The sequence below is a fragment of the Haliaeetus albicilla genome, chromosome 4, assembly GCF_947461875.1.
Source record: "Haliaeetus albicilla chromosome 4, bHalAlb1.1, whole genome shotgun sequence".
Classification (NCBI taxonomy): Eukaryota; Metazoa; Chordata; class Aves; order Accipitriformes; family Accipitridae; genus Haliaeetus; species Haliaeetus albicilla.
Genome location: NC_091486.1, coordinates 30901991 through 30915379, shown reverse-complemented (window position 1 = coordinate 30915379; position 13389 = coordinate 30901991). Strand labels below are relative to the sequence as shown.

Here is a 13389-nt window from a genome sequence, read left to right as displayed (position 1 = left end):
AGGAAGGACTAAAGTATAGCCATGTACAGAAAAAAAGGCACTTGAGTTTTCTAGTTGCATGCTATTTTGATGGAAAAGGGTCTTGTAATGAACATAAATGATTTAGTCATCTGCATGTGCAGTCACTTAATCATTTTGGAATGGATATCAGTACTAGTAATCATTTTAGTTTTGGCATTAGTTCTCAATCAAAGCCTGTGTAATTGCCAGCATTTGAAACTGCGATGTTACACAGCAAAAGCAGACAAAACCAAAATAATTTTCATCAGTGAAGGCTAAGGATATGCAGTACTGTGAACAGATTATTCCAGATTTTAACATTGAGTATAAACTGTAAGGGATTTGTCAAAATATATTTTGCAATATATCTTGAGGTACATAGTATGTCCTATAAAATATAGGAGGAGCTTTAATGATCGTGATGTGTTTATTTCCTCTCCTCTTGTTGGAAGGAGAGGAAAGCTTATGACAACAGATGTAAATTTCTGAAGCATTTTTCTTTACTCTCCTGCTTCTTTCCTGGAAGTTCCTGTATTTTCTCGTCTAAATTTCCATTCTTTCTTATTCATGTCTTCGAAATATTAATCTAGTGGTTGCACTTGTGGAGCCCACCTGGAGTACTTCTAGTATAGAAGTTTGCTGTAAAGCAATAGGCTGTGCTGTCTGCTCCCTGGCTGTGTGTTGCACTGTGCTGCTCCTGACCTCTTGCTCAGAAAGTCCCCAGGCCGTTTCTGGTTGGTTTAGACCCTCAAGCTCTCATGCCCAGTCCTTAAGCAGACTATTTCTCTTCTTGACCAGTGTAAATACATGGAAGATTACCCGCAGTTTAGCTTTTTTCTTCCCGCTCTAAGTTAATATTAAGATGGTCTGTCTGTAGAAGAATGTCTTCTTTCAAAAGGCATCTGCTTGTGATATATTTTTACATAAGTGTATACACATTTAGAAATATCTGTAATTAAAACCTCTGAGGAGAAAAAGATGAAAAAAGCAGCAGTAGAGTGCTTGCTAGGTGATGATTTCTTCAGGATTCTGTTTCTCTCTACATCACGCCAGAATTCAGCTATCAGTAGTTGAAAGGATATACTCAAAGGAGCCTCCTGATGTACATTACTTTAATCGCCTTCCTTTTAATAGTTTGCATTATGAAGACACGTGCTATCTCGTAACCCTGCCTTGAGGGTGATGATGTTTCCCTGTATTGTGTAAATAAAATAACTCCATAGAGAGCTGACAGGGCCAAAAGAAAACAGGTTTTGTGTCTATGGCTGTTCTGATGAAAATCTCACTAATTCAAAGGACAAGTTACAGAAAAAAACCTTAATTGTTTCAGAAAAAATCTGTTGCAGCCTAATGAGGTTCCCAGTTGAATGTATGGTAGCCTGTATTTAAAGAAATCCCGTTACAGGCAAACAAATGCTCAGAAACCTTTTTAATTTTTTGTCTTTTCTCAAGTCTTCACCTGTGTGGTCATGAAGGCAGTTGGACATAATTACCAACATGGTACCCCTCTATGTCGTCTGTGATGCTAGCAAGTCTATTCTTACAGGTTACGTGCAAGTTTGTTGTGACAGTTATCTCAGATTCTTTTATTCATGACTGTTGCATCACAAAATGTATTGCCTGGCATTAATCGTAAAGTGGCAAATGTTTGTTAGTTTATTTATTTATTTATTTTTAATCCCGACAATTAGAACATGAAGTAGAGTAATTCTTTGTAGCATTTGAGTAACATTTGAGTCCTTTTTCCTTCCTTTCCCCCTCCCTTTGCACTTGATGCAAATTCCATGTACTGCATCGAATAGATGTAAGGTCAGGAAGTGTCGATTAAGTACTAATGGAACTGACTTCCTATGCTATTAATGAAAACATGACTCATGTTCTAAGGATTTGCAGTTGGATTCCTGTAACTTCTAGTATTTCTGTTGTAATTGTTTTCAGTAATTATGTTTTCCTAGAACACACAATGATCATGGAAGAATTTGTATATTAAAAGCAATAACAGCATATTCATTTGTTTAAACTCATCCTAGTATGCATGAATTGTGTATTCATAGCACACAAGATTTCTGACACAGACAGTAGATGCTCTTATAATTTTCTTTTGATCTTTGCTGTCCAGCAGTATCTTCAGTGGGGAATGAATGCAAATATTCAAATAATAAACACATCTCAGGGTGTTTTTGTAGCAAACCATTACCAACATCCAGAATGTACATATTTGTGTGAATCGCTTCTCTGTTCCTGAGCAGTTGGAAATCGCAGTATGGTTACAGGGAGAAAATACTGAAAACATCAGTATAGTGTTTTTCCTATAATAACTTGTTTTTTCAGCTTTTTTGTTGACGGTAGAACTGATAAATGCTAAGATTGTAATCATATCAAAACCTGAGCCCTATGCCAAAAGGAAATTCTTGAAGCCCCAGTGCTTTTTCTTGAGCCTGTATAGTGGCATGGGGACGAACTCTGTGCCCCCCAGAGCACTGTGGCAGTAAGTGTGAGCCACAGGATGGACTTAGGAAACTATGGGCAATTCCTAGTTCCTTTATGATTTCAGGAAAGTAATTTAACATAGTCTGTTTCCCCATTCTCCTTTCGCAATGTGACAATAAGGTTTCACAGTCCGCTTCAAGTCAAGTCTGTTAATGTGTGTGTGGTGATCAGATACAGCAGTAATGGCAGCCAAGCAGGAAAGCTAAGAACATTTAATGTTTCTTAAATTACTTCTTGAAGCACCCATACTCAGTTGTAATGCTGCTTGTGTTTTAAGCATATTTTTTAAACTGAACAGTAAAGTGTATTTTTTTATAAATATAGGTGTAAAATGGGCTGGAGAGCAACAGAACTCATTTTGTTTTTTTTCTGGTTTGTGATAGGGAAGTGAAGAGCTTGTCCCGTTCTCGCTGGTTTTTCCCTTGGTAGGACTTCTGGGAATGGTGCCCTCCCTTCTTGTCTTTGTTGGAAATCTCTGCTGGATGAGAGAACGGAAGTTTTGAGTTCATTTTATTATTTTTCTTGAATTATTTTGACATAGTTTGTCTGGTACACAAATTCAAGAGGAATGGAAAATAGGCATTTCAGCCTATTTGTTGCTACTACAGTTATCTGTAGTAGCAAATATTTCAGTGGCGTATGACATGTAAGCATTCAATTGCCATTTGTTTGTTTCAAAATCTCTCTCATTGTCTTTTATTAAAGGTGAATTAGAAAAGACCTGAGTGTATGAGTTCTGTGATGAACAAATATAGTTTACTATGAATTTTACCTTATAAAGTTAATAAAAGTACCAAAAGTCCTTCTCTTGCTTCTTATATATTGTGAAAGAAATAATAAATAGCTGTTTTCCAGTTTTGGAGGTAGCCTTTAATGAGACTTTCTCCTTTTCATAGTTGTAATTTTAAAAATATGAAATAGTACTTTTGTCACGTACTGATTTAATCAGATAATTGTGTTTAAGTACAGTGAACTCTCCAGAGCTGTCCACCCCACCCCCCAACCAAAAAGAAGTTGCTCATTTGATTCAGTAGATTTATAATCTTTGGGGGAATACATGCATCGTTGGCAGTTTTTTTTCTGTTTGTTGTGCTTTAGACTTAATGATGGAAGAGTTATTATAGACTTACACATTTACAGAGAAACTGCAATCCAAATTAATTTTAATGATTTTACTGCAGTTATTTTTGTAATGCTTAACTTGTGCAGGGGTAGTGAGATGGATAGCTTGAAAGGACCTGTAAAAGAGTTGGAACAACATGATTTCTTTTAGTAAGAGCAGGGCTCCAAAAGATGACTTCAGCCATGCAGCGGATGTCCTGTGAAATCTGTGCTGCCACTTATTTTTGTGCTAGGTCTTGGTTTTCTTTGTATGCTGGGACATTTCGTGTATAGCTTGATCTGTAAGTGGCTTCTGCATTTTGCCAATTTGAGGATACACTGCTGGTGTATCTTGGGTCTGTGAAATCTGTAAGGAAAGGAGCACTGTACAGTGAACCGTTCATGGGTCCTTAGTATCTGGTGAGCGCATCTGTCTGCAGGGGCTTTGCCCTTCATTTTTCTGACATAGCTAGCAAAGGAACTGGATATGTCAAATGGATCAGTTCAAGAGCTTCAGTCTTCATAGGGATATGCAAGTTGTTTATTTTAATTGCTCTTGTTGTTTAATAAAGATCTTAACATTAAGGTATTTCCTTGGGTTTGGATCTCCGTGAACTGAAGACAAACAAGAGAATCCAGTAGTTCTGGTCTTACCCTACCATTTCACCTCCTTGGAGACAAAAATAGCAGGTAGCCCAGCTAAGGAATATTGTTTTTATGTCTGGTTGCTGCACATTGAGTACCTTGAGACCTGTGTCCTGCAAGAATCACAGAATAGTTGAGGTTGGAATGGACCTCTGGAGGTCATCTTGTCCAACCCCCTGCTCAAGTAGGATCATCTAGAGCTGGTTGCCCAGGACCATGTCCAGATGGCTTTTGAATATCTCCAAGGATGGAGTTTTGGAAGGAGCAGCTTTGGAATTGTTTCCAGCTAAGCTGCTACAGAGACCATTAGTGGCTGCCCTTCACATTGCAGGTGCTGCGCTCCCAAGGGTCAGGTAGATGTGTTTCAGCTCTGAATGTACCATGCATAGCTGTTGGCTTCCATGGTGACTGAAAACTGACGTAAATGGTCATCCAGGAGGAACACATGTAAATCCAAATGAGCAACAGTATTTTACCTTGAAGGGTAAGATTTCTGTTGAAATAGGTAAAGTTTAGAATAGGCACCCCAGCACTTCCGTATGTTTTTGTAGTACTATCTCCATTTCTTTTGGGGAAGGTTTAAGGAATACTCATCTAGGATGGAGGTTGCTTTCAAGGCCTGACTTAGAAGTATTCTAATACTAAAAGTTTTTAGAGCTGACTAGTTTCCACTGCCTGGAAGACGGCAACCTTACTGCCAAATTCCCAGAGCAGGAATGTGCCAAAATCACGCAAAGAAATTGAAGCGGCTCATCTATTCTGTTGTTCTTCAAGACAGTTTCTGGACATCTGAATGCCCTACCCAATTTTCTTCGGCATTACAGATTCAACAATGAACCTACAGAGGCCATACAGAAAAATAAAGTAGCTTTTGTTACGTGTCCCCCGTTCTCCAGATGTTCCATGCCATCAGGGAAGGGGCAGGGGTCAGCAGAGTATTGCAGTGGGTACTGCTCCCACAGGGGTTGTACTACTCTAAGTTATAATTGAAGCAGGAATGTGCTGTGATCAGCATGAAAACTCTAGTTGTTGGGTGAGTAACCTTTATTTTTTGTTGGAAAAGTTTCCCAGTGAGATCATCTGACGTTGAATTGTGGCAAGTTAACTTGCATTTTGATTAGTTTGCTAGAAAACTGATAAAGATGGACACTCAGGTTGCTAGCAGTGGGTGTTGTACTTTCTCCTGCTTGTCCCTTCCTCCCCTCTGCAGGTATTTTTATAGAGCATTACTTTTTCTTAAATCAGAAAAGCCTTTGGTAGCAACTGTTGTTTTCTATAGTGTATGGTTGGACAGCATCTAGCACAACAGTTAACAACTTTTCTTTTTTCAAGTATCTTCTGCATGTTCCTGCCTCTCAACCTTGATCTTAAGAGACTTATAGAAAGATGAAGAGACCAGAAAAGTAGACAATTAAAGCTGTCTGTGTCTCTGGAGCACAGACATGATATATGTAACTATATGTCTGAGGAGAAAGCAAAAACAAAGGGGTTTTTTTCTTTTTCTTCTGTTAGTTCAGAAGTTAATTTTTTTTTTTTTTAAAACCTATCAAGGTATTATGAAAGTGGACTTTCCTGGAATTACTTTTTTTTTTTTTTTTTTTTTTAAACCACAGGTTTTTGATAAGGAAACCAAATCTGTGTGGCTGCTTTATAAATTCTGTTCTTTTAAATTTCTTTTTCACAATAAAGGCAAATTATGAAAGGGCTTATCTTGCAGCAGTTTGAGCATTCTGTAAACAACATCTTGGATGACCTTAGTCCCACTCAGCTACCACATGCAACCGATTTTAAAACCTTCATGGTGTCCCTAGGAGCAGATATGTCGTGTTTCACAAGGCTGTATAATTCTGTCCTGTTCTCTCTTGAAAATTATAGTTTCGTTATAATTTTTTTCTCCTTTTGATTTTTAAAAATTAGTCAGCTCCAGTCTCATTATGGCAGTGAAGTACTGTCCTTCATGCATTGTTTCTTGGCCAGTCCCATGTCATGGAGCAGAGAATGCAGGACAGATGCTTCACGCCTGGCATACTCAGCTGTTCCTGAGAATAAAACTACGTGCGACTGGCAAGTACTGCTTGAGGCAGCATATGCTAGCTGTTAATGTGTGACCTTTTTGTCCTCAGTAACTTGACTAACTCTACTCATTTAGAAAGAAAAAAATTGTATATGAAATTTAGGCCACTGAGTTTATGAATATGAAGCCACTGCTTTAAAATAAATGTATTTATCACTTTAAAACTCTAGTTCTAGATGTAAAGTGTTAATTGCACACTGATTAGTGTACAGAGAGGTGGGTGAGTAGCATGGACTGCCGGCCAGGTTATTGGACTACATGGAGCTGCAAGTGATTGAATTACAGTGGCTTAAGGAGTTCCTGTCTTCTCAGCAGAGAGTTTTACTGCCACTGAGCTGACATGCAGCTCAACTGATCATACACACCCTACCAGACTACTAAAATATAAGCTAAGTTGTGCTGTTTTAATTACTGCTGCCACAGAATAAACTGGGAGTCACTGACAGACTGCTTTTCTGGATGGTGCAGCTATTTATGGTTGTCTCAGCATAAGAGAATTATGGATTTTGACTCCTTAGTGAATAGTAACAGCCTTAGAAGTGAGACACGTATCTCGGTCTCTTGGTTTGTCTTTCTATTACCTAATTGTCTGTGCTGGTGACACAATGAAACAGCATTGTTGCAGTGAGTCTGCCTTGCTGAAACATGGCTGCTTTGGGGCCCGTGCTGTAGAACGATCAAATAAATAAATCCTCAGTGAGGAGGTACTTTATACATATACAGTACCTTTAATAATTTACAATTATGTATGCTATAATTTTATTTTAAGTTCAAAATCTGTTTTCCCAAAAGACCAATCTACTCCACCTTGCATCTCTTTGCTACCAGTGCTTTCATGGGAGTTAAAGAACTGGGTGAAATCTAGTTGTTGAGATACGTAGTACAAATTCTTACTGCAGTTGGATGTTTGCTGAGCTGTACTACTGAATAATACTTAAGCACCTTGTACTTACACACCTAGCTTTCCATGCGCTTTATAAAATCATTCAAGGGAAGAACAAAACCATCTAAATATCATATTCACTACAAATGTAGGATTTATTTATCTTGGACTTGATGCCTTTCTGAAGAATTTATTGTTTGAATGTGTTTTCTCTTCTCTTCCTACTCATCTTTAGAAAAGATGACAGAGGCATATCAGCATGGCTGAGTCCTTTCATTGAGGTGATATAAACAAAAAAGCAGTAAATCATACGGGTAAAACATACGAGTTATTAAGATACTGAATTTTTGAAGTTTGTTGATTAAATATTCTTCTAAAAATCAGTATGGTTTTTGTGGATGGTTTTCGTTTTGTTTTTCTTCTAATAAAAAGCCCCAAAGATTTTTCAAGTGATCATGGGTATGTATTTTTGTGATCTCTTTGTATGTTTTATCATGTTCCTGCTGGACATGCCACAGGGAGTCTTTACATGCAGCGTTGCTCCTGTTTACAGGCAGTGTTTCCCAGAACTGCTGGACAATTGTATGGGTTTTACTCTGCTGTTAGTATTTCTATTGGTGGTCATTAATGAAGTTGTGTGAAATAGCCCAAACTGATATGTTGCTGAGCAAAAAGAAGTAAATATCAGTGCAACAGCTGGATAACATGTAGAAAAAAGAGATAGGTCAGTAAAAAGAGAGTAAAAAAAACCCTCTGAATTACGTAGGCACTGGGTTGGATGGCAGTCTGAAAAAGATCATCTTGGTTTAGGTTCTGCAAACAATTAAGTAACGCATGCAGTTACTGAAGAAACCAGCTAACAGTTGCGTAACTTATGCTTGAGGACAAATGATACAGATGATGCAGACTATGCAATGAAATTTTTATTCTGCACCTGTGAACTTTAAACATTTGCACATTCATTTTGAAACATCTGCTGCGTTTTTTTTGTCCTCTTTATGAAAGTAACTTCAGGACAGACCTGATTTTTATTTCTGACTGTTGGAGTACAGTTTAAAGAATGGATATATATAATTCAGGATGGTTTTGAATGCAGGTTTCCAGAATACTGTAATAGTCCTTTTATTAAAGTTAATATTTCATGCATAAAATCACTGACAAAAAATATTTTTCTTTCTTTGTCTGAAGCTGCGCAGAGTGAGGAGCGGCTGTGTGCATTTAAGGACCCATATCAGCAGGACCATGGAATCAGTGAGAGCCGAATCTCCCAGGAGAATGGCACAATTTTGTGCATGAAAGGTAGTACCTGCTATGGACTTTGGGAAAAAACACGAGAAGGAGACATACATCTTGTAAAACAAGGTATGTAACATTTCAGTGTAAGCACAGTAGTTTTGCTATTCTTTTCGCTTTTTTTGTGATCTAGCCAGCCAATACGAAGATGCACAGCTGCAACGCTAGACATTTTGTTTATGCATTGCATAATTTTAAACTTCCCATTTAGCGATTTTAAATATGAACAGAAAGTTTGTTTGAAATAAATGACTTCTAAAAGAGACCAAAGAGATCAATGCACCATTGAAAGAAAAAACACTCCACTTGCTTGTTACTTAGGATGTCCAGAGGAAGATGGCTTTCATGACTCTCAGTATTTGTATTGATGTAATGATAAATTTAAAAATAAGTGTCTCATTAAATAAAAATGTATATTCATATTGATTGGATGTTTGTTTACATAGAAAATTGCCACTATAGTGCAAAACCGTCACATGTCACTAACTGTCAGTTCGCTGCTATTCTGTGGGGAGAGTGATGGGAGGGAGGGGTGAAGGGTTTTGCAGTTGCTGGAGACGTGTTTTGATTACCATTCTCAAGGACTCTGCTTTTGGTTACTTGGATGAAAGTTAATGTAGTATAAGACTGAATGAAAACTGGCATTTAGAAACATCCTGTGAAGTTGTACTCAATGTTGTTGTTTTATGTTTGATCTGGTAATCTGCTGAAAGAAGCAGTCTGACTGCTCACCTCTGCCCCCACGCTGCCTCTTTCCCTTTCAGGCATTTGTGCATAAATTACATTTAACTGCCATTGACCATACTTGGGAAGGAACAGTTGCTGCAGGGAGAAGGGGCCTGCATTAACTAAGAAATAAGTTGTGATCCTGTAGAAGAGTCCAGTGATGTTGACAATGAGGAAGGACAGAATTTTTAGAAATTATGCAAGAGACATCAAACTATAGATGCAGCCTGTGGCCTAGCTCTAAGAAGGGGACTAGGTCACAATTTCATCTAGACTGTGGGCCAGAGGGTGGTAATATTGTCTGGGGTATCAGAGAAATGGGGAACGGCATACTTCTGCTTAGAAGGCTCAAGAATTCAGGTTTTGTCATACTGAGGTTGACAGCTGGATGCCTCTGATGTTGGCCTTCACTGCTGCCCATATTTCTTCTTGGTTGTGGTAAATTCTGAAAGAAATTCTTCAGTTTTTGGTTTAAAAGGTGATAGTGAAGTCAGACAAGCAAATTATGATAACTATTTTCACCCCACTGTAACGTTTAATTAGGTAATGGATTTCTATAGATATGTTTAATTGTCCATGCAATAGAATTAATTTTATGCCTCCTTTAAAAAGAATTCTTTAATTTGCCTCTTTTTACAGGTTGCTGGTCTCATATAGGAGACCCACAAGAGTGTCACTTTGAGGAGTGTATAGTTACAACCACCCCTTCCTTGATTCAGAATGGAACATATCGCTTCTGCTGCTGTAGTACAGACTTGTGTAACGTTAACTTCACAGAAAATTTTCCACCTCCTGACCCTACTGATACAACACCTTACAGTAAGTCAGGCATTTTAATCTCTGTCATTTAATGGTTTGAGTAATTTTGAGAAAGATCCTTATTTCATGGTACTGTAAAATGCAAAACCTGTGACCTTTCTATTTATATGCAACAGAAACGGCAAACAGAACGGAGTTTTTCCATGTGAAGTTTATCACATTTGTATATTCCACAGTGCTCTGCAAAGGAATGAGTTAAATGCTTACAAGAGAATTGTTTGTATAGGCAACTGCTGAACACAGATTACATTTTCCAAAATGGTCTCTAATCTTGGGTGCTTTGGTATTTGGATGCCCAACTTCAGAAGCCTGTGGGGATATTCAGAAGGATTCAGACCTCTGTTGAAAACAGGCCAGTAAGTTCATTAACATTATGGTACCTTTGAAAAGTCTGGCCTGCCTTTTCAGTGTTGGTTCACAGACAGCTTTGAGCAGTAGAACTAGTCTTACATCAGGCTGTTGAGATTCTCTCCAACAGTCTTATAGTGCTTTGAAATCTGACTTTTCTTTTGCATATCTCTGGTAGATACTAACTTTGGTATAATGTTCAAAGAGCACTAGTTTGAGCCATGTAGTTTTCTTCCAGATTAGATTCTCTGTTATTTATTATAAAATCAACACAGCATATGGATCCAAATCCAGGGATCAGACCCCTTAACCTCCTATTACAGAAGCAAGATCATGACTAGCAGACACACTCTTATGCTGTGTTCCAAGAATTAAGAACCTGTAAAGAAGCTGAGTTAGTGGCGTAATCTAAACATTTGGATAGCCTTTTCTAAATAAGAATTGTGAAAGAGTAATTGAATAGAGGCAGGTATTTAAATGGAGGTACAACTGTTTCTGTATGTTGAGAGTTCTTTATCAATGAAAAGTGTTTTGTGAAATTAAGACGGCTTTAATTGGATAATATTTACAGCTATAGAATGCAAAAAGAATAGTTTGTGTTTAGGAATGATATTATTTGAATTAAACACAAAGATAGTGAAGATACTGATGCTTTCAAAAGTAGCTGTAGGATGGAGTCTTTGTAAGCAATTTTGGTCAAAATGAGGACTTGGCACACTGAAAAAAAAAAAAAAGCAACCTTTTACTGGGAAAGTGCCTACAGTATAAATGGGTAAAGAGAGTTGATAAGACCTGGTGCCTTTTGGCTGATAATACTATTTGTAGAACCAGTAAACAGTCGCCATTTAGAATCAGTGTCCGAGCTCGGCACTGTGCAATGCAGAACAGACTCTGCTTGACTCTGGTAATACTTATCTAATTGGACTCCCTAAATGTGACTGGAGTTAGTGCTGTGCAGGGGATTTAGACGGGAGGGGAAAAAAGGTGTAAAGATAATTCCTTGTCCCTTTCTATCCCCCCAAAATAGGAAGACAAGGTTCCTACAAAATTACTTGTGCTCATGCTTCTCCAAGGGTAGAAAATTACAAGCTGAATTAATTCAGTTATTGGGTGATAAGATCTTCAAGTAATTTTTAAGGGAATTTTTAATACTGAAAGATCTAGCTTGACTTGCAAAGCGAGACGGGGGGGTGGGATTAAATTTGTAACACGGTGCTTAATTCACCCATCTATAAATGAGTGCTGCAGCGTACATTTCTACTGACTCAAACTGTTTTGTGTTATTGTGTCACCTTCCATTTTCATAATATGCAAATTTGGCTTTAGGCATAAGCATAAGCAAAGTAGGATGCTGCCTAGCACAGTTGTCTGTCTGCTTTGACTAGGTTAAGAGATGGAGATGGGCCATTCCAGCAGCAAGAATAGCCTCATTTGCCACTCTGGTGTTTTATTTGTAAAGCTCTACTACTGCTGCATCTGACAGGGATGGGGCTGCTCCTGGCAGTGTAAATCCCGTACACCTGCAGCATTGTGGAGGCAGAGGATGTTCTAGGAAGCTGAAAGGGTGAAAATAGAGGCAGGCTGTGGCACACAGATCCCTGCAGTATTACTGACCCCTGTTCCAGGCACTGGAGTCTGCATGGTCCCTTTCCCAGCCCTTTTGACTCCTTCTAGAACCCATTTTGGTGCTGTAAGATTTAGTTTTGCCACCTCAACATTGAGGACAGAAGTGTTGCTTTAGCAAAGTACAATTTTTATGGAATTGTTGGGAAGCTTTGAATTACCTACTAGATAGCTTACTTGGGCACTCTTCCAGCCTTTCTGTTAAAGTTGTCAGAATGCTTTGAGAACATTAGTAAGCTTAGTTGCACAAGCTGTGGCAGTCTATATTACCATAACTTTTAGATTATTAAATTAAACAGGTTACAGTCATATGGGAAATCTTCTGCAAAAGAGTATAGCCCATGAACTGTAAGAGCACTCTTGCATCTGTATTTTTGATAAGGTATTAAACATGTTGTACATTGAATGGTTCTTGAGTGACAGAAAGTGAGGTATGTGGCCTCCTAGAACTGTATTTATGGTCCTGCAAATTTCAAAGCAGGTGTGACTAGTGTATGGTTAATTATGCGAAGCCTGATGAATTCAGCCAACAGTTAACTAAGTATTTGTAAATGTTTTTCTGCTGATTTCCAGTAAAATCACCCAGAATAAAAAGTTCCTGAATAATAGGTGGAAATTCAGCTATAGTTAAAAATGGAACTGAGCCTGAAAACACTGCTGATGAACCTAGTCAATTTAAAACTTCATTTTTAAGGAAAATTGTAGGCATTCTTTTAAAAATGTTTCCTTGCAGCTATATGAAAGAACTGTGAAAACAGCAGAATACTGTTAGTCTCTTGAGCTAAATCCATCCAGAAAAATAATGGAGGAATAAAAAGTTACTTTATACAATCTTTTGGTTGCAGTTTTTTGTTGGACAATTAACAGTGGCATATTGAAAGATGTATCTAGACTATAAATGATTCAAGAAGACTATAAGTTAGTTAAGACCTTAATACATGTTAGATATAACAAATTATTGTCACAAAATACAGCAATTCTTCTCTTAAGTATTACACTTAATTTTTATGTCATTTTTGTCTTTTAGGATGTCAAAACATGTTTATCTCACAGCCATATCTGTGTAGAATGGAGTATCTTTTTTTTTTTTTTTGTTGTTCATATATGGTCAGGGCATAAACACAAGAAATCCAGCCTATCTTTAACAAAACTTTTATAAAAACAAAAAATAAGATTAAGGACAAAACAGCTTCTTGAAGCCTTAAATTTAATCCTTACTGCTTCGTAATGTGCAGCTGGTAATTTAAAACAATCACACATCTGAGTAGTCATAATAGTCTTCTCTTCTATCTTAAAGATAATCCAGACAGATTTGAGTAGTAGTTGGTTGCTAGTCCCTCCAGCTAGAATTTTGAAAATGCTTTAGGATCGGGTGTCGTCTAGAGCC

The 13389-nt window shown here is 37.7% G+C and overlaps 1 protein-coding gene across 3 annotated transcripts in view; it reads left to right on the top strand.

Annotated features, from left to right (window-relative positions):
• The window catches only part of BMPR2 (bone morphogenetic protein receptor type 2), a 113638-nt gene that overhangs the window by 48819 nt on the left and 51430 nt on the right, over positions 1-13389 (top strand). For all 3 annotated transcript variants that reach the window (XM_069781735.1, XM_069781736.1, XM_069781737.1), the window contains exons 2-3: positions 8382-8555; positions 9852-10031. In XM_069781735.1, coding sequence (XP_069637836.1) covers positions 8382-8555; positions 9852-10031 — 354 coding nt within the window. The remainder of the gene's footprint in view (positions 1-8381; positions 8556-9851; positions 10032-13389) is intronic.